This window comes from Magnolia sinica, chromosome 6 (assembly GCF_029962835.1).
Source record: "Magnolia sinica isolate HGM2019 chromosome 6, MsV1, whole genome shotgun sequence".
In the NCBI taxonomy this organism is placed as follows: Eukaryota; Viridiplantae; Streptophyta; class Magnoliopsida; order Magnoliales; family Magnoliaceae; genus Magnolia; species Magnolia sinica.
In genome coordinates, this window is record NC_080578.1 from 91404613 (window position 1) to 91428543 (window position 23931).

The 23931-nt window shown below is 41.1% G+C and overlaps 3 protein-coding genes across 3 annotated transcripts in view; 2 read left to right on the plus strand and 1 right to left on the minus strand.

The window, feature by feature from the left end:
- Nucleotides 1-10988, plus strand: part of LOC131249062 (PGR5-like protein 1B, chloroplastic) — a 59428-nt gene extending 48440 nt beyond the window's left edge. The window contains exon 11 of the mRNA XM_058249627.1: nt 10796-10988. The gene's annotated coding sequence lies outside the window, so the exon portion shown is untranslated. The remainder of the gene's footprint in view (nt 1-10795) is intronic.
- On the minus strand, nt 5196-5600 carry LOC131249728 (uncharacterized). Its single transcript, XM_058250496.1, has one exon. It carries the CDS (start codon nt 5598-5600, stop codon nt 5196-5198), a length of 405 nt encoding a protein of 134 aa, XP_058106479.1.
- Nucleotides 10989-12818: 1830 nt separating the features above from the next.
- Nucleotides 12819-15546, plus strand: LOC131249061 (pentatricopeptide repeat-containing protein At3g18020). The gene has a single exon (XM_058249625.1). It carries the CDS (start codon nt 12928-12930, stop codon nt 15271-15273), a length of 2346 nt encoding a protein of 781 aa, XP_058105608.1. The 5' UTR covers nt 12819-12927; the 3' UTR covers nt 15274-15546.
- Nucleotides 15547-23931: the final 8385 nt, after the last annotated feature.

The following is a 23931-nucleotide window of genomic DNA, read 5'->3' on the forward strand; positions in this document are numbered from 1 at the left end:
TGTTTGGATACACAAAATTCATGCACAAACGGGAATTGTTTTCCACTAACAAGACAGTTGGGTTATTCGGATACATGGATTTCACACAGTAATCATTACTCCTATCCACTGTCGGAATTCTCAGGCACAAGAAAAAAGGTACTGTTGTTTAATGAATTTGAGGATTTCACTTGCTATCCAAACCGCAACCCATTTTTGGAATCCATGTTTCTGCACTAAGCAGGGAAATTATCATTGCATAATCATTACTTCTCCTGTAGAAAATCCACGGATTCCACACATCCAAACATGTTCTTGGGATCTGCTAGGAGAAATCATGACCTTCATTTGTGCTTTTGTTGTTCTTGTAGGAATTGTCTCAGGCCAGAGATAACCAAGTACATAGGTTGCTGTACAGAACAAAAGTCTCAGGCCATAGCTTGATTAAGGCTGAAAAACCCGGAATAGGTCTGCTAGAAAATTTTAAGTCTTGAATCTCTACATTAGAGAATGCACGCAAAACAAAATTTTGAACTAAAAAACTCCAGTAAAGTAAAAAAGAAAAAGAAAACAAGAAGAACAATTGAGCTTCACAGCTAGCACTGTATTTGATTTTTGTTTTAAGAAAACAGGCTTTTGGTCCCATGGTCTACTTCAAGACTAGAAAGTTGCTAGGAGAACTGCATTTCAGTAGAAACCTAAATTCTAAGGGAAAAAATATGCATGTGTCTTGTTTCACATAAAAATTTGTTGTATTCGTTAAAAACATGGAAAACCTCAGACGGAAACCCCCTAGAATCAAATATGACATATATAAGTGACTTCAGAAGAAAAATCAATTCAAGATTTCACACTTCGAAGCAAAATCAAGTGCTCCAAAGGAAACCCATAAACAAAAAGCAAGGGGAGGTTCCGATGAAACTGAATCGCAATCAAAAGATAAAACAATGAAGGGGCGTGCACTAGTGGTATAGGTACCCCTGCTAGCTTATGATGTACTGGGCAGATATGGGGCCCACAAGATGTATTTAGACCATCCAACCTGTCTATCTGACACGTCTCCTCAGAAAATCCCCAGTACCTAAAGCTCAGCTTGATCCAAAAGTAAGTTGGGCTGTGGCAAAGGAGCAATCTGGGAGGCAACACCAACCCTCAAATTTTACAGGGGCCCACCTGAGTTGCAAAACAGTCTGAATTCTGGCCTCACCCTTCATCTGGACTGGATGAAGGGTCTGAACGGCCTTGGTTATATATGCACAACACAGTTGGCCCCCATGCTAGTCATCGGTGGATTTTCCTTCTCAATATGTTCCTTCTCATGGATGTAAGTATTTTGGATTCAATGTCCTCATTGTGAGGTTCCTTTGTTTATATAGAAATTTTAGGCTTAATTACAAGGCTGAATTGCAGCCATTAACATCAATCTAGGCTAACAAACAAGTAAACAATAATTGTACAAGATATATACAATCAATAACTGTACAAGATATATGCCATAAATAGATGACCTAATTATGGTTAAATATATGCTGTCCATGCTGTCCTGATTGACTTGCTCTCTGGCTAAATATATGCTATCCATGCTGTCCTGATTGACTTGCTGTCTGGCTAAATATATGCTGTCTTGATTGACATGCTGTCTGGCTAAATATATGCTGTCCATGTTGTCCTGATTGACATGTTGTCCATGCTGTCCTGATTGACATGCTGTCCATGCTGTCCTGATTGACATATTGACATGCTGTCCTGAGTGACATCCCCCCTCAAATTGATGCTGGTCGATCAAGAAGCATCAATTTGCCCACAAGGAACTGATGGCGCTGTCATGTCATGGCCTTGGTAAACACGTAAGCTATCTGAAGGTTAGTGGAAACATGAGGAAGAGAAATGATACGAGTGTCTAAGGCTTCCCGAATAGAATGACAGTCCACCTCAATGTGCTTCGTTCGTTCATGGAAAACGGGATTAGCAGCAATTTGAATGGCACTAGTATTATTAGCATGGAGAGGTGTAGGTTCAGATTGTGAAAAATCAAGTTCAGCCAGAAGCCCACGAAGCCAGATAATCTCAGAACAAGCAGCAGACATGGCACGGTATTCGGATTCAGTAGAAGATTTAGAAACACGAGGTTGTTTCTTACTCTTCCAAGAGATCAAGGAATCACCAAGAAACATATGCTAGCCTGTGATATACCGGTGAGTATCAGGACAGCCGGCCCAATCCGCATCACTATATGCAACAAGGAGAAGAGGAGAGCCGGTTGGGAAGAACAATCCACGGCTAGGGGACCCTCGAAGGTATCGGATGATACGACGAACGACAACCAAATGTAGATGGCGTGGAGTCTGCATGAACTGGCTAACTTGCTGGACAACGAAGGAAATATCAGGCCGAGTAATAGTCAAATAGATCAAACTGCCTACCAGCTGTCGAAATAGAGTAGGATCAGACAGCAGATCACCCTCCTCACGACGATAGTTCGTGTTTACTTCTAGAAGAGTATCCACAGAAGAAGTATCCTTAAGACCAACTAAAGCAATCAAATCCTGTGTGTACTTATGTTGATTCAGAATGATACTAGAAGGATCCACGTGAACTTCCAACCCCAAGAAGTATGTAAGAGAACCACGATCCTTCATATGAAACGAGGCTTGAAGATGTTGCTGTAGACGAGTGATCAAGTCTGAATCCGTCTCGGTGATAACAATGTCATCAACGTAAATAAGAAGAAGAACAATACCAGCAGAGGTCTTACGAAGAAACAAAGAGGAGTCATATTGACTCTGCTCAAAGGAAAACTGAAGCAAGGTAGACCGGAACTTATCAAACCATGCTTGGGGAGCCTGTTTCAACCCATACAGAGATCGCTTCAATTTACATACATCAGAAGAAGAGGAGGAGGTCAAGCCAGGCGGCAGGGCCATGTAAATTTCCTCCTTGAGATCACCCTGAAGAAATGCTTTTTTAACGTCCATTTGATGAAGTGGCCAGCCTTGGGACGTTGCAATAGAAATAACCATCCGCATCATAGTCATCTTGGCGACTGGAGCAAAGGTCTCCTCATAGTCCACCCCATATTCTTGTTTGTTACCAAGTGCAACCAATCAGGCCTTATAACGATCCAGAGTACCATCGGAACGCAGCTTAATCGAGTAAACCCATTTACAACCAATGGCTTTAACATTTGCCGAACAAGGAACAACATCCCATGTGTGATTGTCCTGAAGAGCCCGAAGTTCTTCGGCTATCGCCTCATGCCAACATTCATGCTTAACAGCCTCGGAATAACATGATGAAATTGAAATAGAGGACAAAGTAGTATGAAGAGATGTATGAGAAAAGCCATACCGTCAGGAGGATGAGAGACTCTAGTAGACCGGCGAGGAACAATGTCAGAACCCGGATCATCTGCAAAAGGAATAGTCTGAACAGGCTCAGATGTTGGGTCAGGCTCAGGAAGGGGCAAAGTCGGTCGTCGCCATTCATACACAAATCCAGGTTTGAATCGCTCAGGAATAGGAGTCAAGTCATCAAAATGAGGAAGAATATTGATCTTTGGCAAGGATGCAACATGAGTAGAAAAGAAAGACTGATTTTCAAAGAAAACAACATGACGAGAAATACAAAATCTGTTAGAGCATGGATCATAGCAAACATAACCTTTGTGTGAACAACTATAACCCATAAAAGCACATTTAATAAATTGGGCAAAAAGTTTGTGTCGTTCATGTGATGGCAAATTAACAAAACAAACACAACTAAAGGTATGCATATCAAGATAGTTGGGATGCTGATGATGAAGATGATAGTAGGGAGATTCAAAATGCAAGACACTTGAAGGCAATCTATTAATTAAATAAACTGCCGTGGATAAGACTTCCACCCAAAATTTAGAAGGAATGGAAGATTTAAGCAATAACGTTCGAACAACCTCCAACAGGTGGCGATTCTTACGTTTAGCAACACCATTCTGTTGAGGTGTATAAGGACAAGAATGCTCAGAAATAATTCCTTTCTGCTTAAGAAAAGCATGAAATTCATGAGACATATATTCACCACCCGAATCGGACATTAACACTTTAATGCCTAAAGAGAATTGAGTTTCAATATAAGCCACAAATTGTTGAAACACAGAAACTACCTCAGATTTAGAACGAAGAAAATAAATCCAGGTATACCTACTATAATCATCAATGAACGTGACAGAATATTTATCATTTGCATGAGATATAACAGGAGTAATACCCCACACATCACAATGGATCAAATCAAAACAGCTTTCAGCACGACTACCATGAGCATGAAAGGAAAGGGATGTACTCTTACCTAATTTACATGTTGAGCAATCAAAAGAGATGAGAGGAAAATTGATCTTTATTACCCAACAAACCAAAGTTTACTAAATGAGATAGAACAATAGAGTTAGGATGACCCAAACGTTTGTGCCATACTTCACCCTTATTGTTTACAAGGGTACAATCCAAAGAAATGCAAGAAGGAATGGAAAAATGTAGAGGAAACAATCGTCCAACTTTAGGCCCCTTCGCGAGTATCTTCCCCGACACCTGATCCTGTACAATACAACCAGCACGAGAAAACCCAACATTACAATTGTTATCAACCAATTGTCTGACGGAAATGAGACTAGTAGAAAACTCAGGAGATACAAAAACTTCTTTAACTAATGAATTAATATCCCTAACAGCATGAATAGGTAATTGACTACCATTAGCAATCTGAATGTACGATGAGCCATGATAATTCCGAACATTGGTAAGAGTGTTGGAGGAACTAGTCATATGATTAGATGTAGCAGAATCAACAAGCCGAGGTAAAGATGGTAGTTTACTGTTACCTTGAAGCCCTAAGGCTGAAAAGGCTGAAATAATCATCTGCTGAACTGTTTCAGGACTAAGAATGAAGGGATCACGAACTGTAGAGGAATTAGCGGAAGCAGAAGTACCCACCGCAGCTTGATAGGCTTTAGTTTGGCGATTCAGGGGACGAGTTGGACAGTCTTTGATAATATGTCCTGGCTTCTTGCAATAATTGCAAGATTTCTTGGCACAATGAGCAGCAATATGCCCATATTCCTTATAGTTGAAGCATTGGACCTTCTGCCTATCCTTACCCTTGACTTTCTCATGAGCTGCATAAGCGACATCATTAGAGGTCATGCGGTTCTGCTGAAAAGTATCCTGTGTTGCAAGACACTGCTATTCACGAAGTAATTCCTCAAAGCACACATCCAAAGAGGGAGGAGGATCACGATTCATCAAATTGGAGCGAGTTGCCTCAAATTCCAGCCGTAACTTCATTGGAAACCGATCTCTCTTGCTCTGTTCATGAACCTCCTGAACAACAGAGAGAGATGCAGCTGGTATCTTAGCATAAATAATGTCGGCAAATTCACCCCATAAGTTCTGAAACCCAGAAAAATAATCTTGTATAGAGAGGTTGCCCTGAGTGTAATTGGCGATCTCATATTCCAACTGAAAGCGTCTGGCTATGTGGTCCTGATTGTAAACCTTCTTTAAATACTGCCACTTATCTCTTGCAGTCTTGTACGGCCTCAGATTTAGGACAATCAGAGGATCAACAGATCCTAAAATCCATGTCATGACTTTAGCATCTTTCACTTTCCACTGACCCAAATTAGAGAGGTCAGTAGGAGCTGGATCACTTCCATCTATGTGACCCCATAACTCTTTCCCCAGGACAAATAGGTGAAATTGAAATTCCCAGGCAGAATAATTTTTGCCCGTGAAGCACACACCAAAAGAATCCTAGTTGCTAGTAGACATGGTGCCCAGAACCCAGTAATAAAGACAGATAATACTAAATCCACCTCACCCCTAGTCCAAAAACAAGCCTACAACCAGCAAGCCTAAAACAAAAGGAGATTAAGATGGAGTTTCCAGCAAGAACTGGACACGCCGACAGCTACTAATCACCACAAAATGAGAGTTTCCAGCAAGAAAGAAACTTCCTACCCTCAACAGAAACTGCTGAACAGCAGTTTATAATCCACCGGAATTGTCTACACCTTCCTTTGAAGGTATCGACAGCCAAGGAGACCAACAGATTAGTCCTAACCCAGAAATCTCAGAACAGGCTCTGATACCATGTAAGTATTTTGGATTCAATGTCCTCATTGTGAGGTTCCTTTGTTTATATAGAAATTTTAGGCTTAATTACAAGGCTGAATTGCAGCTATTAACATCAATCTAGGCTAACAAACAAGTAAACAATAATTGTACAAGATATATACAATCAATAACTGTACAAGATATATGCCATAAATAGATGACCTAATTATGGCTAAATATATGCTGTCCATGCTGTCCTGATTGACTTGCTGTCTGGCTAAATATATTCTGTCCATGCTGTCCTGATTGACTTGCTGTCTGGCTAAATATATGCTGTCCATGCTGTGTTGATTGACATGCTCTCTGGCTAAATATATGCTGTCCATGCTGTCCTGATTGACATGCTGTCCATGCTGTCCTGATTGACAGATTGACATGCTGTCCACACTGTCCTGATTGACAGATTGACATGCTGTCCTGATTGATATGCTGTCCATGCTGTCCTGATTGACATGCTGTCCATGCTGTCCTGAGTGACAATGGACAGGTTGGATCCCATGAACACACCACTGGGCTCCTCCATATCTGCCTGGTAGTACCATTGGAGCGTGCTCCAACAAAACAGCACCTGAATTAATTGGATAAGTCGCTTGCCCAGGCCTCAGGGTGTGTACTGAGTTAAAAGCGTATTTTAGGACACTGCCGAATAGAATTTCACAAAGAGAGGAACCTCTAGAAGAGATGATGCTCCACCCCAATAAGGGTGAGATGGTGAGAATAATGGTTCCCCGTTGAGATTGATATTCAGATCCACTAGGATTTTGAACTCTGGGGCCATTAGATTTCTCGATTTTTATAGTGATCTTAGCATGTAGGTAACAAATTCAGCTTTTGATATTGGTATTGAAGTATTTTAAAATAATTATTATAACCCCTTAAAAAAAGTTATTATTTTACTTACTAGCAGTAATCAGTCTGTACGCATATCCTCAAAGTTTGGATTTTTTAGATCTGCTAAACCTGATTCTTGCTGTACCCATCCTTGAAGCAAAATAGTCTAAAACAGATAGACTTAAAAGTGAAAAAAAGAAGAAGAAGAGATTTAAGACAACAAAATTACACCAGTATAATAGCATCCCTGAAAGAATAAGAAAGTACAGATTAAATATTTTTTACAGGTTGTCTTTCAAAGGAAAAAAATTATATTACGAATCTTATAGCGTCTTGTGCCCCTTGCTGCCCTTACTGATCAAACCTCATAAATTAGCTTGATTTGAAAAAAAGGAGAAAAAAAAAATCATGGGGGGACTTCATTTCAACAATTTGGAAATTTTGGATAGAAAGTTGAAATCCGCTTCTCTCTTATCATCCTCTTGTTATGATTTAGAGGGTAAAGATAAGCAGTCATTATCGTTTTGTAGCCCAATCTACTTGGTTGAAACCTGCCTAGTTTTAGCCTTTTTGAATATTTGCAGCTAGAGATATTATGCAATGCCTGGGCTGGAAGTCTATAAAGTACCTTTCAGTTTTTTTTTTTGTTTTTTGACTTGTGAAAAAAAAAAAAACTTGTCTCAACTCGGTCAATTCTACTCTACCTGATTGGGTTTCATCGAGACTTGAGAAAAACCTCAATTTGATCGCAAGTCACTGAAGACTCAAAAAAAACACTACCCAACTCAACAAACTTGTAAAAAACTCAATGAAATTGACAGAACTCGATTGCCTACAATGAATCTATGAATATTATACTTTTAAATATTAATTACCAAATAGAACTTGGAAAAAACTCAAATGATTTACTCAATACGGCAGTTGTTCTTTAGTCAAAATTTTCAAGCTTTTCAACCACGGTTTTTGTACGGCCCACTGTGGATGGGCTATGCACCGAAAGTACTCAGTCTGGAAGAATCTAGCTGTAAAATTTTTAGACTTTTTTCTTGGTTGAATTTGAACCATTGCTGTATTTTCTCCCCTTGTGCCAACTGAAGGCCTGAATGGTACTCTTCTACTACCTTTCACCTGAGCATTGTATAATACTTCAGGTTTTTAGTTCAAACAACTGGGTCAATGTTTCGGTGATCTGAACCATTGATATTATGGGCCCAGTGGATGGCCCATGTACCAAAAATATAGATGGCTTACAGAGATAGTTAAGACAGAAAATACAGCTGTTCAACCAAAAAAATACCAGATGTTCTATAGCTAGGACATTCCAGTTTGGGAAGTTTTGGCACACAAGCGATGGCCCATCACATGAAGGGTTTGGATTACTGAATGATGGGCCCCATTTGTGCAAACTTAAATCCGGAACAGGACTATACGGTACACAGTTTTGGCTTGAGCATTGTGTAATACCTCTCCCCAGGTGGTTAAGATAAAGGCTTAGATGATGATGATGATGATTGTAAACACCTTTGTGTGGTGTTTTTTCTTTTGTCCTGGAAGGTTGCTTAACTACCTTTGTGTAGGTATCTTATTCTTCTATAAATATAGGGTTTTGCTAATGTCCCCACCATTGGACGTTAGCAACATCCCCAAATCTTTATAGTGACACGTGGGATGCCCAATCATCAATCTGGCCCATCCATTCTTTCATACAATTAGGGACAAGCCATGGTGCAAAAATCATGGCAATCGGATGATCGTAAGCATCCGACCAATAGCATTGGAAATGGATAGTCAAGATTGAGCAGAGAAACAAAATAGGTACAATCATCATGTTGTACAATCTATTTGATAGATCTCATTTTGTATTGCTTTTGATTCCGAAGTAGTGTTCACAACCCCAAGTGTAGGGTCGCGATGTAGTAATAATCTCGGTGGGTGAGACCGAGGTCGAATCCATAGGGACTGAACTTGTGTGTCTTCTGAATTTAACTAGAACTAGAACTAGATGAAGAACTAAAACTAAATCTGAATAATTGAAGAGAATAATTGTAAATAAGGTTAAATAATAAATTTAAAGGTGGTAACTAGGGTGCCAAGGATCCACTTGTAGCAATCAGGATGCTACCTTGCTTGATTTAGGAAATTCAAATGGAATTGGAGTCCTATCCTATCCAATTGGGAAAAAGAGAGAGATGATTGAATCTTTAAACTTCTCATGGATCTAATCATCAATAGAGGAGAATTATGGGAGGAATTACTATGCCCAAGGGACGATGGTGAACAATAGGATTAACCAATCCCACAATTTCAAAGAGAAAAAGAAGATATTCAAAGCTATTGCAGATCTATTGTAATTTGTCACAACAAACCATTAAAAACTAAAAATATTCCTTATAATCAAACTAGAATCCAAGAGAGTTCAACAAAACATGAATCAAAGCAAAGCAAACATCCTAATCACGTTACAAGCTTCACCTCTTAGCCCTAGCTAAGAGGTTTAACCAACTATAGGCATGATTGAACTAAAAATTCTTAAGAAAAACATAAAAACAACTAAGGAAGAAGAAGAAAAATTCTCGGATGATGGCTCCACTCCTTAAACCCTAGAAGATGTCTAAGAACATCCTAAGAACTCCTATTTATAGTTGGGGAACTCTAACTTTCGCACGGAGTTAGAAAAGTTCGGAAACCGCCTCAAATTTACGCAGTTCGCGCAGAATCTGCGTAACCCTCGACTAGTCGAGAACAATCTTCGATTGGTCGAGGGTCACCTTCGACTGGTCGAAGATTGCGTGAAATTAAAAGTTTTTGTTGCTAGGTTCAAGCCAAAGTTTCTTCGGCTAGTTGAGCCAGAGCTAGGACTAGTCAAAGCAGGGCTTAGACTGGTCGAAGCAAGCAAATCTTTAGACTTTCTTTTCTTCACTTCAAGTCTTCGATTCTCTTCATTCTTCACTTGGTTTTCTTGGATCTTTGGCATGTGAATTCTTCAATTCTGGTCTGCTAAGATCCATCTTTTGCTTCGGTGATTCTTGAGCATTAAATCCATGCTTTTAACATTCTTTTCAATCCAAGCTCATAGATCCACCTTGCAATACAAACACGTATAAAATATAATATTAAGCAATATCATGTTCATAAAACCAAGATATAAATAGGGGAAACTATGCAATATTTGACACTCAATAAGTAGCCCTTTGGTTTGATGATTCTAACCATGCAATATATGGCTCATACAAAACGGACGGTTAGAACAAATTGGCTATGTTCATAGGGTTATGGTCATCCGATCGGTGTGATTCTTGCACCACGGTTTTGTCCCAATGGCACTATTGAATGAATGGTCCCGATTGATGATTGGGTATCCCTGTGGGTGTTAGCAAACCCATAAATAAATATTAAAATATTCTGCATTTGCCAAGGGCCTATTATTGATTAATCTAGACCATCAGTCTGTTGCATCCCCCTGTGAATGGACCATGCTTCAAAAACTCCTCAATAGGATGATCCCAACCTCCTGATTCATGCCCTAAAAACGGACACTTAAAATAATATAGCAGTGGTCCACACTCCACATTCAGCTGAAAATTCTCAAGAATGGCGGCTATGACTTCCAAAATTGGTAGTTATTTGGTATTCAATCCAAAAGGCAACACACTGATGGTCCAGATTTCCTAACCACAGACCCTATTCGTCTGAAATTACCCCCCCCCCCCAAAAAAAAAAAAAAAAAGAAAAAGAAAAGAAAAGAAAAGAAAAGTTCATTTTAACTTGATGTTTTATTGTCTATGAAAAATTCCACCAATCACATGAATGACAAACGCTGGTGCTTAATCTTGCAGGATCCATTTGTGATGGGAGTGGGCTGCAAAGGGACGGCTGTATGTAATTTGAGATTTGGGTCGTGTGTATATTTGTAATGGAAGCAAATAGGCTGGTAGTATGTATAGCTCAATGGACACTGACTACAGCTGCACTGTTGTTATGTGAGTCTATATAGTAAGAAATCTATAAGAGTTTCTCCTACAGGGCTCATCTAATGCTTGCGTTAGCTCTCTTTCTCTCTCTCTCTCTCTCTCTCTCTCTCTCTCTCTCTCTCTCTCATCTAGATATTTATGCTTTTTCCTTGAAATTTGTGTATTTGTCATCCATTAGATTTGGACCACCCAAAAATGGACCCGATCCGGACCCACTTACAATATGGTATGGTATGTAACCAACGCTTAAAATTCCTTTAGTTAGGGCCTATTTGTGAGTAATGAGAACTTTAGAACATAAAACTGATTTTCATGGGTATCCACTTTTCCCTATTTGAGAGGAAAAAAAAGAGAGTCAGTATGAAGGTTGATTTTCATTTCCAAGCATTTAGTAAATTTAGGTTTTGATTTCTTAAAAAAAAATCTGTTAAATGTCAATTTTCGAGGTTACGAGAGAGACGGCCTTTAACCTATGCGGGGTTGGGCGAACAGCAAGGGTTGTGGGTGTGTTATCAACATATTAGCGCATGATGCAAGTGGTTTGCGGGTGATTGTTTGCAGGTAATAGTAAAAAAGGAGAGAATTAGATTGTTTGCAGGTAATAGTAAAAAAGGAGAGAGAATTACATTTTAAGTGAAAGAAAGGAAGTACTTGCAAGTATGGGCTGACAGAAAGCAAAGCTAGGGGTGATCATACTCGTGAAATCATGCCTAAAACCTCTGAAATCACGTTGTGTGGCCCACCTAAGTTTTGAAATGACCTGAATCATCCATGCTAGTGGGGAGCATCCTACTGGATTAGATGTGATATATAAAACAGTGTGTCCGTACATTTTAATGGGGGTATTCCCATCCTAGTTGTACAATGTGTTGTCACCCATCTATCTTCTTGAATCTACCTTATTTTGGATACCGTGTGAACTTGAAGAGGTGGGCCTCAACGGATGGAGTGGATGTAAGCCGTGCATCATGGTTGCTCCATACAACATTATTTTCTCTACAATAGCTTTACAGAGAATCAGTTTCTTTCCTTTATACAGTTGAGTAAACTCTGTTGGGCTGACCATGAATGTACGTGGTTTATCCATGCCGTCCATCTGTTTTTCTAGCTCATTTTAGGGGTTGAGACGAAAACTGAAGCATATCCAAAGCTCAGGTGGACACACCACAGGAAGCAGTGGGAATAATGATTTCCACCATTGAAACCTTCCTAGGGCCTGTAGTGATGTTTATTTGTCATCCAACCTGTTCCTAAGATCAACCAAACATGGATGAAGGATAAACACAAATATCAGCTTGATCCAAAACATCTGTGGCCCCAGGAATTTTTCAACGGTAGGCGCTTGATCCACACTGTTTCCTGTGGGGTGGTCCACTTGAGCTTTGGATATGCTTCATTTTCTGGCTCAAGACCTAAAATTATCTGATAAAATAGATGGACGGAGTGGATAAAATACATAAGTCACATTGGGCCCCACAGAGTTTACTCAGTACGCAATCTGCTCCCATTGCGTCGTATCCCCCTTGCCACTACGGAATCGGTCCTGGCAGGGGCTCTGTGGGATCCACCGTGATGTATGTGTTTTATCCATCCGTCCATCCATTTAAAGGCATGAGCTCAAAAAAGATGCATATTCAAGGCTTAAGTGGGCCACACCATGGGAAGCAATGGGACCGAACGCCTACCGTTGAAAACTTCTTGTGGGCCAGCTAGTTTTTTGATCAAGCTGATATTTGTGTTTTCCCTTCATCCAGGTCTATGTGACCTTATGAACAGGTTGGATGACAAATAAACATCACGGTGGGCCCTAGGAAGGTTTCAACGGTGGATTCATTATCACCACTGCTCCCTGTGGTGTGGCCCACTTGAACCATGGATCTGACTTCTCCTTAGGCTATTGCCTTAAAATGATATGTTAAAATGGATGGACGGCGTGGATAAAACGTGTACATCACGGTGGGCCCCACAAAGCCCTTGCCAGTTTTCAAAATTTTATAATGTGCTTGGAATCCCCTCGCATCCCAAAATCTAATCAAAACATGGCTTCCATCCTTCTTCCCCGACCCCTCATTCGGAAACCCGCTCTCCTCCGTTTCATCAACACCCTTGAATTTCTCTCTCCCGAAATCGGACCGCTCGATGACGAAGATCAAGCAGATGAAGAAAAGATTAGCATTTCGAACCGTACATACTGGACACGAAAGATCCATACCCTCTGCACAACCCAGTCTGATGTGGATGCGGCCATTCACCTCCTCGATCGTCTCCGCCTCCGTGGCTATGTCCCCACTCCCTTCAATCTCAGCAGCATCGTCCACGCGCTTTGTGGGTCCGACCGCTTCTCGGAGGCCCACCGTCGCCTCCTCCTCTCCCTCGCCTCCCCGTCTTTCTCCCTAGACCATCGGACCTGCAACGTCCTCCTCGCCCGCCTCCTCGACGCCCGTACCCCTTCTCTCACGTTACGCGTCGTGAACCGCATGATCGCTGTGGACGGCAGTTTCGTTCCGTCCATCATCAATTACAACCGCCTCATTGATCAGCTGTGCTCAGATTCGAAACTCCTTGAAGCACGCCAACTGTTCGATGATATGTTGAGCAGGGGCCACTCTCCCAATGCCGTCTCCTACACCTCCCTCATTAATGGGTTTTGCAAAATCGGTGAATTGGGTGTCGCCCAACAGCTGTTCGATGAAATGCTCAAGAGGGGCATCCCGCCCAATTCGCTTACATACAGCATTCTTCTGAAAGGAGTCCTGCGGAAACGTAAGGTTGAGGAAGGGAAGGAGCTGATGCAAAAGCTTTGGCAGTGGATGCTTGATGAAGAAGGCCCATCTTCTGTTAATAATGCATCTTTTGCGAATCTTGTTGATGCGCTCTGTCGAGAGGGATTCTATCATGAAGTTTTCAAGATCGCAGAGGAAATGCCGCAAGGGAAGAGTGTTTGTGAGGAATTTGCTTATGGTCAGATGATAGATTCGCTGTGTAGGGCCAGACGGAATCATGGGGCATCTCGGATTGTATATATAATGAGGAAGAGAGGGTTTGTTCCTAGCTTGGTTTCTTACAATTCTATAGTCCATGGTCTTAGCAAGGAAGGGGGTTGTATGAGAGCTTATCAGCTGTTTAAAGAAGGGATTGAATTCGGCTACTTGCTGACGGAGCCTACATATAAGGTCCTGGTTGAGAGTCTTTGCCGAGAGTCTGATCTATGCAAGGCCAAGGACGTGCTCGATTTCATGTTAGACAGAGTCGCCGACAAGACCCGGATCTACAATATATACTTGAACGCGTTGTGTGTTCTGGATAATACCAGCGAGTTACTGAATGCGCTTGTTTCAATGCTTCAGAATCAATGCAAGCCCGACGTGGTTACACTTAATACTGTTATTCACGGATTCTGCAAGATGGGTAGAGTTGATGATGCTATGAAAGTCTTAGATGACATGCTGGCAGGAAATTTCTGTGGTCCAGATGTAGTGACTTTCACCACCATTATAGGCGGTCTATTGAATGTGGGTCTGATGGATGCAGCACTTGATCTCTTGCATCGGAAAATGCCCGAGAGTGGTTGTAGGCCAAGTGTTGTGACTTATAATGTTGTTCTCCGCGGGTTATGTAAGTTCCAGAAGATTGATGTGGCGATGGAGATTTTCAGTGGGATGGTTAGGGAGGGTGTGAGTGCTGATAGCACGACTTACACTATAATTTTAGATGGGTTTTTTGGAAGTAACCGAATAGAAGAGGCTAAGAAGTTTTGGGATGGTGTTATTTGGCCGTCGAAGATTCATGATGATTTTGTTTATGCGGCGATACTTAGAGGCTTATGTGATGCTGGAAGGATGAATGAGGCATGTGATTTCTTGTATGAATTGGTCGATTGTGGGGTTGCTCCAAAGATTGTGAATTACAATATTGTGATTGATAGTGCTTGCAATTTGGGTTTGAAGCAAGAGGCTTATCGGTTAGTGAGGGAGATGAGGAAGAACGGGTTGGTGCCAGATGCAGTGACATGGAGGACTTTAGACAAGTTGCATGGGAATGCACAGAAAAGATGTGTGAGTGTTCGCAATGAGGAAACTCAAGGGGATGTGGAGGAATCATCAATGACTGGAGATGTGGAGGATGAAGAGAGTGGAAATAGCTTGAAGGAACGCATGGGTGAAGATTCACTGGAGGGTCTCGTAGATCCATCTTTTATTACAGAAGAACAGAGGAAAGAAGAAGATAGTGGAGATGGTGATAATCATGGTGATGATTTTACTAGAGATAAGGAAATATGGCAGCAATCGGGACGGGCAGAGCCTTTATCTAGGATGGCTCGAAGAGTGTTTGGGCTGCTTTAGAAGATTTTGAACATTATGAAGAAGTGTTGTTAAGGCGAACTATGATGATGAGGAATTGCACTGACCAAGTCGATCAGTAGCTGAGGCTTCTGAATTCCATGCATGTTGGGCCATGAGTCATTGATCTGATGGGCCCATTAGTCAGTGATCTCTCACATTGAGAGATCCTTGCTCTTCAGTCAGGGCCTCGTTCAACATAGAACAGGCCAATATGGGAGGGTTAAGAGTCTTCTGATCTAGAAGATTTTGAGGCATTTGATCAATATCTACATTGTGCGCCTCACATGCAGAATTGGGCGTGTTCATCAAGGGTAAGGTCCCTGTAATTAATTCGTGATGCTTTTCTCGTCTCGAACAATGCTGGGTTCTCATTTCAGCCAAGCATTACAGGTGAGGCGCATCTTTCTGTAATTAGATTATTCATCTTGCGAACCCTGTAGTGGATGGGCAATGGGCCAAAGATCTCCACGAGCAGTCCCAACCTTCTGACCTGTGGATGGACGGCGTGGATAAAACACATACATCATGGTGGGGCCCACAGAGCACCGTCCAGTAGTAGGCAATCTGCGTCCAATATGTTAAAGCCCTGTGGACTACCATATTCTATTAGACTATTAATATAAATGAGAGAGGGGGCGATTTATTATTCCCTAATCACAATTAAAATAAAACTCTGATTACATGGTATCAAAGCAAAAGGTCAAGTGTTTGAATCCCGGGGACAACAAATATGCTGCCGTGATATATTTTGCATGTGCGGGGAGTGTTAAAAGTTCCTCAATATACATTGATAAACCTGTCATTGGTAAGTGAGATGTTATGGCTCAAGTTCTTATTGCAAGAGCTCCAGTTATTTTCAGGTGATCCTATGCAAGAGCTCCAGTTATTTTCAGGTGATCATATGGTGCTTTATTGTGCAGCATCCCACATTGCCAGTAATCCATTGTGACTGACTGAATCCTTACTCTTGCTCTAGTGGTAGACTGTCTGGAGTTTCAACACCCGGTCAAGGGTTCGTGTAACATCTTGGATTTTCACTATTTTGGATTTCCAAAAAAATCATTGAATTTTTTTTTCCATTAGTTAACTTATAATATCACTTAATGACCATTAACACTCAATGTTAGTTTATACAGGGGTGGTACCAGTAAAGAACCGCACAAGTCTGATTAATCAACTGTAGGAAGCCAACGAATCCGCTCAATCACTTGAACATCAGGTGTAGCCCCATGATTTACTCACATAGGATCCAAATCTAACCGACCCATCGCTAACCAATCAAGACAATCATGACCAAATTAAAGATCTAACTGAAGCCAAGTCAGATAAGGCCCGGATCTTGGCTAATAGACCAAATTAACCTCATTATTGTTTTAGCCTAAAACCGACGGTTTAGAATAATCATGACTAAATCTTCACTTTCAATAGTTATAAATAGGCCACACTATGAGCATAGTTAATCCAAACCCTAATCATTGTCCACGAGAAATCTCAATACCTAATTCATTTTACTAGACCGCTCGTTGGTGTGCCACTGGTTACAAAACTATAGAATTATGTCCATCTTACTGGGCTCGACATCTATCGCGGGAGTCGGACCTGGGAACGGTCTAGGACCGCTCAACTTGAGCCAAAGGACGAGTGCATGAGAAGTGCAAATACCCTAAAGGAATGAACTGAAACTTAAGTGAATTGGCTCGTCTACTCTTATGCAAAGTTGAAGATTTTGGACCGTCGGTTTATGGCCAAACTTTACCCGTGGAGTAAGGATATTTCCCTACTCATATCCATATAGCTGCGGCCCCGATCGATTATTGGTGACCGTTGAATAGACTTTTAATCATATCTGTCGATCGGCGCGTCCAAATGGCGAGCTGATTGTGTCTGTGCGTAGATCACACTAGGGCCAACTATCCAACGGTGGGTGTCAACTCGTACACCTCATAGTGGGTCCTAGAGGCTAGAAAAATCCTCCCATAGGGTTAGTATAGTAAAAACCCAACACTTGGGGCTATTTGCACCAAATCTGACATTATAAAAGGGGCTTCTTTGAGGCACCCCTCTCTCTATACGAATTTGCCCTAGAGAAAGGAAAGAGTAAAGAGAAACGGAGAAGAGGAAGAGGAGAAAGGAGGAGAAAGAGAGAGGAAGAAGAAATGAAAGGAGTGTGTGGTAGGAGGTGGGGCCCAAGGAAGCTTGAAGCCTTAAAGAAATACCTTCCCCTTTCCATATCCACAACTACAAGCCACTTCCATCCGAATGGGGAGGTAAGCACCCATCCTTTTTTGGTAATCTTTGGGGTTGAGCTAGGAAATGCATGTAATACTAACATGCAAGTTCATTTGGCTAAGGATCTCTACGAATCGACCCGCGAGTTTGGCAACCCTAGATCGCTTCCTAACATCTACAATGATCCATAGGTACGGATTATTGTTCTTAGGTAGCCTAGCACCAATTTTAGTATGAGTTTACTGATTTTGCTTGCTTGGATAATGCATTTGGAGAATCTAGACAAACCTAGGGAAGACTCTACCCTTGATCCTATCGATTCACATGGAATAGTTATGGAATGTTGTTGCCTTTCGTAAGATTTGGTTTAAATGGATATTGCATGTACTTGTCTTGTTTGGTTCTCATATGATGTTGCCTCAGCATGTATGATCCATTAACGCTTGTGTAATTTAGTTCTATTAGGTATAGGAAGTACTTAGCTTCCTCACTAACTCACACAAAACACATGCACTCTTGTTTCATGATATTGGTAGCTTTGCTTGATAGAAAAATCTAAATTGTATGTTGAGGAAATATGAAACATGATATTGTTTTATGATAGATGATAACCCTACTAGTTGGTATGCTATAGATTACCATTAAATCCTTAGGTTGTTCAGGAATATGAGGAGAGTGAAGGTGGTCTCGTTGGTAGGACTGTCCTTAGGTTAAACCCATGGATTTGGGTAGGTGCGTGTGGGCGACAGTAGTTAGGCTACATGGGTCGCTCGTGCCCGATGTTGTCTGTCCCGTACTCGCCTAAACTCTTGCGGTCTAGCCTACTTACTGACCAACCTTGTTCGTTAACCTTGTTTACTCACATATGCATGGAACCTAGAACACTCCTCAACTATTGGAACCCATTGCCAACCATTTGAAATCGATTCACTGACTTGAGAGCGGGGCATGGTGAAATGAGACACTGTGTCCGAGCTGTTGGCCTACGCTGGGGTGACGCGCCTCTCCGTAGTGACTGCGAGCTATCCCGACGGGATCAAGGATCGCGGGGCTTTGTCCTCACACGTTGGGGGGCCTTGGCCTTGCAACCAGTTTAGAGCATTGATACGTAGGGTGTATCAGATTCCCCAACCCGCTGGATGAATGGACCTAACTAAGAACTCGGCTAACATGATCACATTGCATCGTACTAGCTAGGGTGGCGACTCGGCAGTCGAGGTCGCTTTGAGGGAGTGTTGGTCATACATGATCGTTAGATGGAGTCGCTTGCGGGAGTGTTGTTGCGAGGGCATGCATCATATCATCTATCATGCATACGCATTAATAAGATTAGTTAGGTGTTTATAAATGATTTCTTTCAGTAAACGTATAATATAATTGATGCTTGTTACAACTTAAGATTAATAGCACCCACTGAGTTGATCACTCACTCTCACTTTGGGACAGTGTTTTAAAACACCAATCAGACTCTCCGTAGTTGCAGATGACGAGGAGTATGAGGAGCCTGACAGCACGAGCTTGGATGAGGAGGACAAGCTGTTCTATTTTCAGTTGATGGGCGGCTCTCCATCGGCTTGACAGGCGGGATTTGGATCATTGAGTTGTGGACTCAACTTTATTCTTTTGGACATATCATTCTTTTGTGATTTTGTTGGGCGACGCCTTGTGCGACCCATTTATATTCTTTTGGACCTGTGTATATTTGATCTCTTTCATTTTAGTAGACTTGTATGGTTGTGCTTCATGTTCCAGAAAATTCCACGCTGTGTATTTAAACCTGATTAAGCGCAAATTAGTAAAAATTAGCATAAGTGATGCCCTGGAACTTGGGAGTCGAGTATATGCACGACCCCTAATTTTCAGGGCGTTACAAGATGGTATCAAAACAATAGTTTGGAATCCATTGGGCCATGGTTCATGAACTCACTAATGCGTCTGCTGACTTGAGAGGATACGTAATAGAAAACGCAACAGCGACTTAGAACGCTAGAGACCGTCCCAGACCCTGAACCAACGATTGTAGACGGTGGGTAGGACTTCCAAGGAGTTAGGAATGGGTAGTGAGAGAGGGAATAGTAATGCTAGAGAAGAGGATCCGAGAGTCTTACAGTTGCACGGCCCATTTCCGGGCAAGAAATTGGGAACTTGACGGTAAGATTCGATTCGATTAACTAGGAAATTTAGCTAGTTTAGTCCACCAAATTCCTAGGGCCCGTTGTGCCAACTGAAATAGGTGGGATTAGGGTGAAATGAGTTTTAGAGTAACGATAAATGCATGTGTAAGGTATTGTCCCTGTGATGAGTGCATCCTATGTTCTATAATGCCCTGTTGGAATGTATTCAATTAAGGGTAAATCCCGGATCTTCCTTTCTAATTATGCTTAGAAATTCGTCATCCTGGGATTTGGAAATCCCACATTACACCTTCCAACGCAAGACTCATTTAGCAAAGCTTGTGAAGTGAATTTGAGTCCCATCCCACACTCGTTCTAGACATGCCATTCCCAATTTTGTGTTGGGGTTGACATTGTAATTCCATTTAGTAAGCTTAATATCACTGGCCAAACAGGCCTAAGTCCAAATTCCTCTCCCCAATCTGTTCCCTTAAAATCTTCACCTACCTGCACTCTGTCCTTTAATTTTCCCGGGACATTGATAGAAATGAGCCGGAGACTAAATGATTTGACAATCGAAGACTAAATGAGCATATATCGGGCCAAATTTGATAGATTAGACCCATTTGGGGATAAAGAGATAGGGGTGAACGAAAATTTACCGAAAACAGTGAAATTAGAGAAAAATCGAATTTTGACCACTAACTGGGAGGAATTTCGCGGAATAGATAGGCCCATTGCGTAGACCAGCTTCTTCTACCCCAAAATCATATATGGCACATCCCGGGGGGCCTTACCAGCGCCTGAGAAATCATGAAAGAAGTGTACCCCGCCCGAAAAACGGTGGTCGGCAGGACCCCGCCCGTCCGCCCGCCTGACCCTGCCCACGCACACGGACCCCGCTCGGGTGTCCAGCAACTCAGCAGGACCCCGCCCAGACCTCCAGGGGGTCGGTGGGACCTCGCCCAATTGGCGTGGCCCCCCGCCCGGCTTCCAATGATGGGTTTCCCTTCTCCTTTCAATGTACACACGAGTGGGGCCCATTTCTATTGCATCTTAAGGACCCAAACCCCTCATTCCTCCCCTCTCACTCCCCTCCATTGCTTCTAAACCCCTAAAAAGACCTCTCCCTCTCCCATTCTCAAAACCAAATCCCAATTCCCTACCATTTTCAACCTCAAACCCATCTCCTCCTTCTTCTTCTTCTTCTTTTTCTTCTTCTCCAAATGCATCATTAAAAACCCATTACTACAATCCTTTCTTCTTCTTCTTTTTTTTTTTTTTTCCAAAGACAACTATTGAACTGGAATATGATCATCTAAAACGCAAATGGGCCATCCCATGGAATAGTTGAGAAGGAACATCCACTGTTAGTTGTATACAGGGCCTACCATGGTCTTTATCTGCCACCCAATCCATTCATCTAATGTGCTTCATTACAGATAGGTGATGTTGCTCCAAATGAAAATAAATAGATTGTGATTCCATATACACATCCCCATCTGAATATTGTGTTGTCCACAATTAAAGATACTTTGTAGCCATGGACACTCAATGCTAGATTTTAGTACCAATGTTGGGTGTGGAAGTGGCTAGGAAAGAGATCAGTCATGAAGACAGATAGTTGACTGTGGACAGATTTAGGTTTGGATTATTAGTTTCCTGTTGAACTGCCTTATGAATTAATTGTTGGCTAGATAGTTGAATGGTGAAAACTCTGCTAAAATAGGAGCTGATAAGCAAGTTCCAGGACAGGTTATGGGCGTTGGAAACAGTCCTAGAAGCAGAAACTAAACAACAAGCTGAATCTATTAATGGGTTTTGTTGCAAACGCAAAATAGGTTATAATGGATTGATTTTAAACAGGTCTGCAGTAGAAGCCAACTGTGCAGTGGAAAAGAAAAAAAAAAAAAAGAAGAAGAGAAGGGGTGCTAATTATTGACGCAACAGAAGAATCCACCAAGCCCTCTGATTTTCCCGCACTAGGATTACAGTAGAACAAATTAAACCGACTGGTAGTGATATGAAATTTCTAGCAGAAAAATAAAATCTAGCATCGAGACAATTTTGAGTAGCAGAATTTTGAGGTAGGAAACAAATTATTTTAACTAATTGTTCTCAAAAGCTGAATTTGGTCTACCGCACTTATCTACAAAACCAATTTGATACTCTCTTCAAAAGCTCTAAACTAGAATTGGAAACCAAGTTACCTCTCCAACTCTAACAGTCCTACTTCCCTAACGAACTCCCAAGAGCCTATTCAGATTCCTCATTAATTTAGTTTTTCTTCTCCATTATATTTTCCGTCAAAATGGAGGTGTAGCCTCTGTTTCTATTCCATGTATATCTCTACCTTTGTGCCAATCTATTGCAGAAAATGTAAAGGATAGCCATAATGTACATATCATCTTATGTTGGTGTGCATGTGTCATTTTTTTAATGAAATTTGGCTGATTAGTTGTAGATAACATGTGGAATGCACGGGAGCAACCAGTGATCCATGCTATGAAGTACATGAATGTCATTATGCTGGTTTTCAATGTAAAGTACATTAAGGCTAAGTCATTACAAAAAAAAAAAAACTTTTCAGCATTAATATAAGGGGTAAATTCCTTGGATAATTCACATATTCTCTGAGATACAATACTGCGCAGTAAGTTCCTATGAGACTTGATCTGAAATCTCCCCAAATTGAGTTTACTCAGAGGGGTTCCTAGTCGACCCACAGTTTAGTACTATGATTGGTGGGACCTCAGACACTAGCGGTTGGGAGCACGTGTATCTTGCAGGTTGTGGGAACAAGACTATATATCTATAGCAGTGTGGAAGGAGTGAAATCGGATTGTTTGGTTAACTAGTCTTTCAATAAAATACAAACAAGAAATGCTAGATGTGTGGAGAAGCATCACAGTAGCTATAATTACGGAAACAAAAGAGATGGACGAAGTTGCATCATTAATCAGGGGGCCCAACCTATGAGTCACATTATGAAATCTACAAGGGTTCCATCAAAAGAGTGAGAACATGCTTTGTGAGATTGTATCCAGTAATAGTGGATCTTCGTTAGGTATCGGCATTAAGTCTTTACCTTTTTGTACTTGTTATAAATGAATTAACCACTAATTGGGGATGAAGTCTCTTGGTGTATGTTGTCTGCAAGATGTGGTATAGTATGATGAGATTTTAGGAGGAAAATGATGAATATGAGATTCGGAGGAAGGCTTTAAGGAAACCAAAAAGGACCTGGATTGAGGTGGTAAGAAAGGATACGAAGGCTTGTTCACTTATCGAAGACAGGGACTTCGATACAATTGAATCGTGAAGTAGGATCAGTAATGACAATTAGATAGCTAGGACATGGATATGGTGATGATGATGACAAACATTTGGTGCAACCTGGTTCTCGAGTCAATGAGATCTCGATACAAGAATCATAAGAAATGGACAAGAGTACATCCACAAGAATAATAGAGTAGAGGGTGAAATAATTTTTATTGATATCAAATTTATTATCTTAAAAAAAAAAAACGCATACAAAGATAAGAATGTTTATTTCTAATAATACTAGGAATCATCCTATGATTAGATTAATTTTTATATATTTTTCTATTTTAAGTAGTTTTCAATGCAATCGAATTAGGACCCTTGAGAAGGATTGGGTTTCATAGTTTAAGGCTCTGAAAGTTCGAATTAAAGGCGGATTATGGTAAAATATTTCAAGTTTTCCTATTCTGTTATAGATTTAAGGTTCGTACCACATTGAGAAGACGACATTCTTCGTCTTTCCTTTTATGCATCATTCTTAGCGTTATTAGCACTTCAAACCACTGAAATACCTTAGAATTTTCGATTCTTCCTTCCCTCTCGAAGTTTATAAAACCGAAGTGCAGTCTGCTCATAACACACTAGACATAAAATCGAAATGGTGATATACATATAAAATTTTATACTATTAGAAACCTTTTTAGGATAATCATTTGACCATAGGCATCGTGTGAGATTTAAATCACTAAGTTAGACAAGAATTAAAATGAGGACTCTCGTAAACCAAGACCCAAAGGACAACCTTATAAATAGGAGATTTAAACTTTCCAATGATGGCCTTTCCCTAAATATTTAGATTGATTGGACTACGGAATTACGGAACCATACATTTGCGAAGTATTCGCGGCTTAACCTAATTCTCAATCCTGGACGACTACCAATGGACTCACTGTTTTGACAGAGCAGAAGACCAGGATCCACCAGGATGAAGAAGAGATACGATTAGCGTTCTACCTTGGTCAGGTAAATGATCGACGTATCGGGTTCAAGC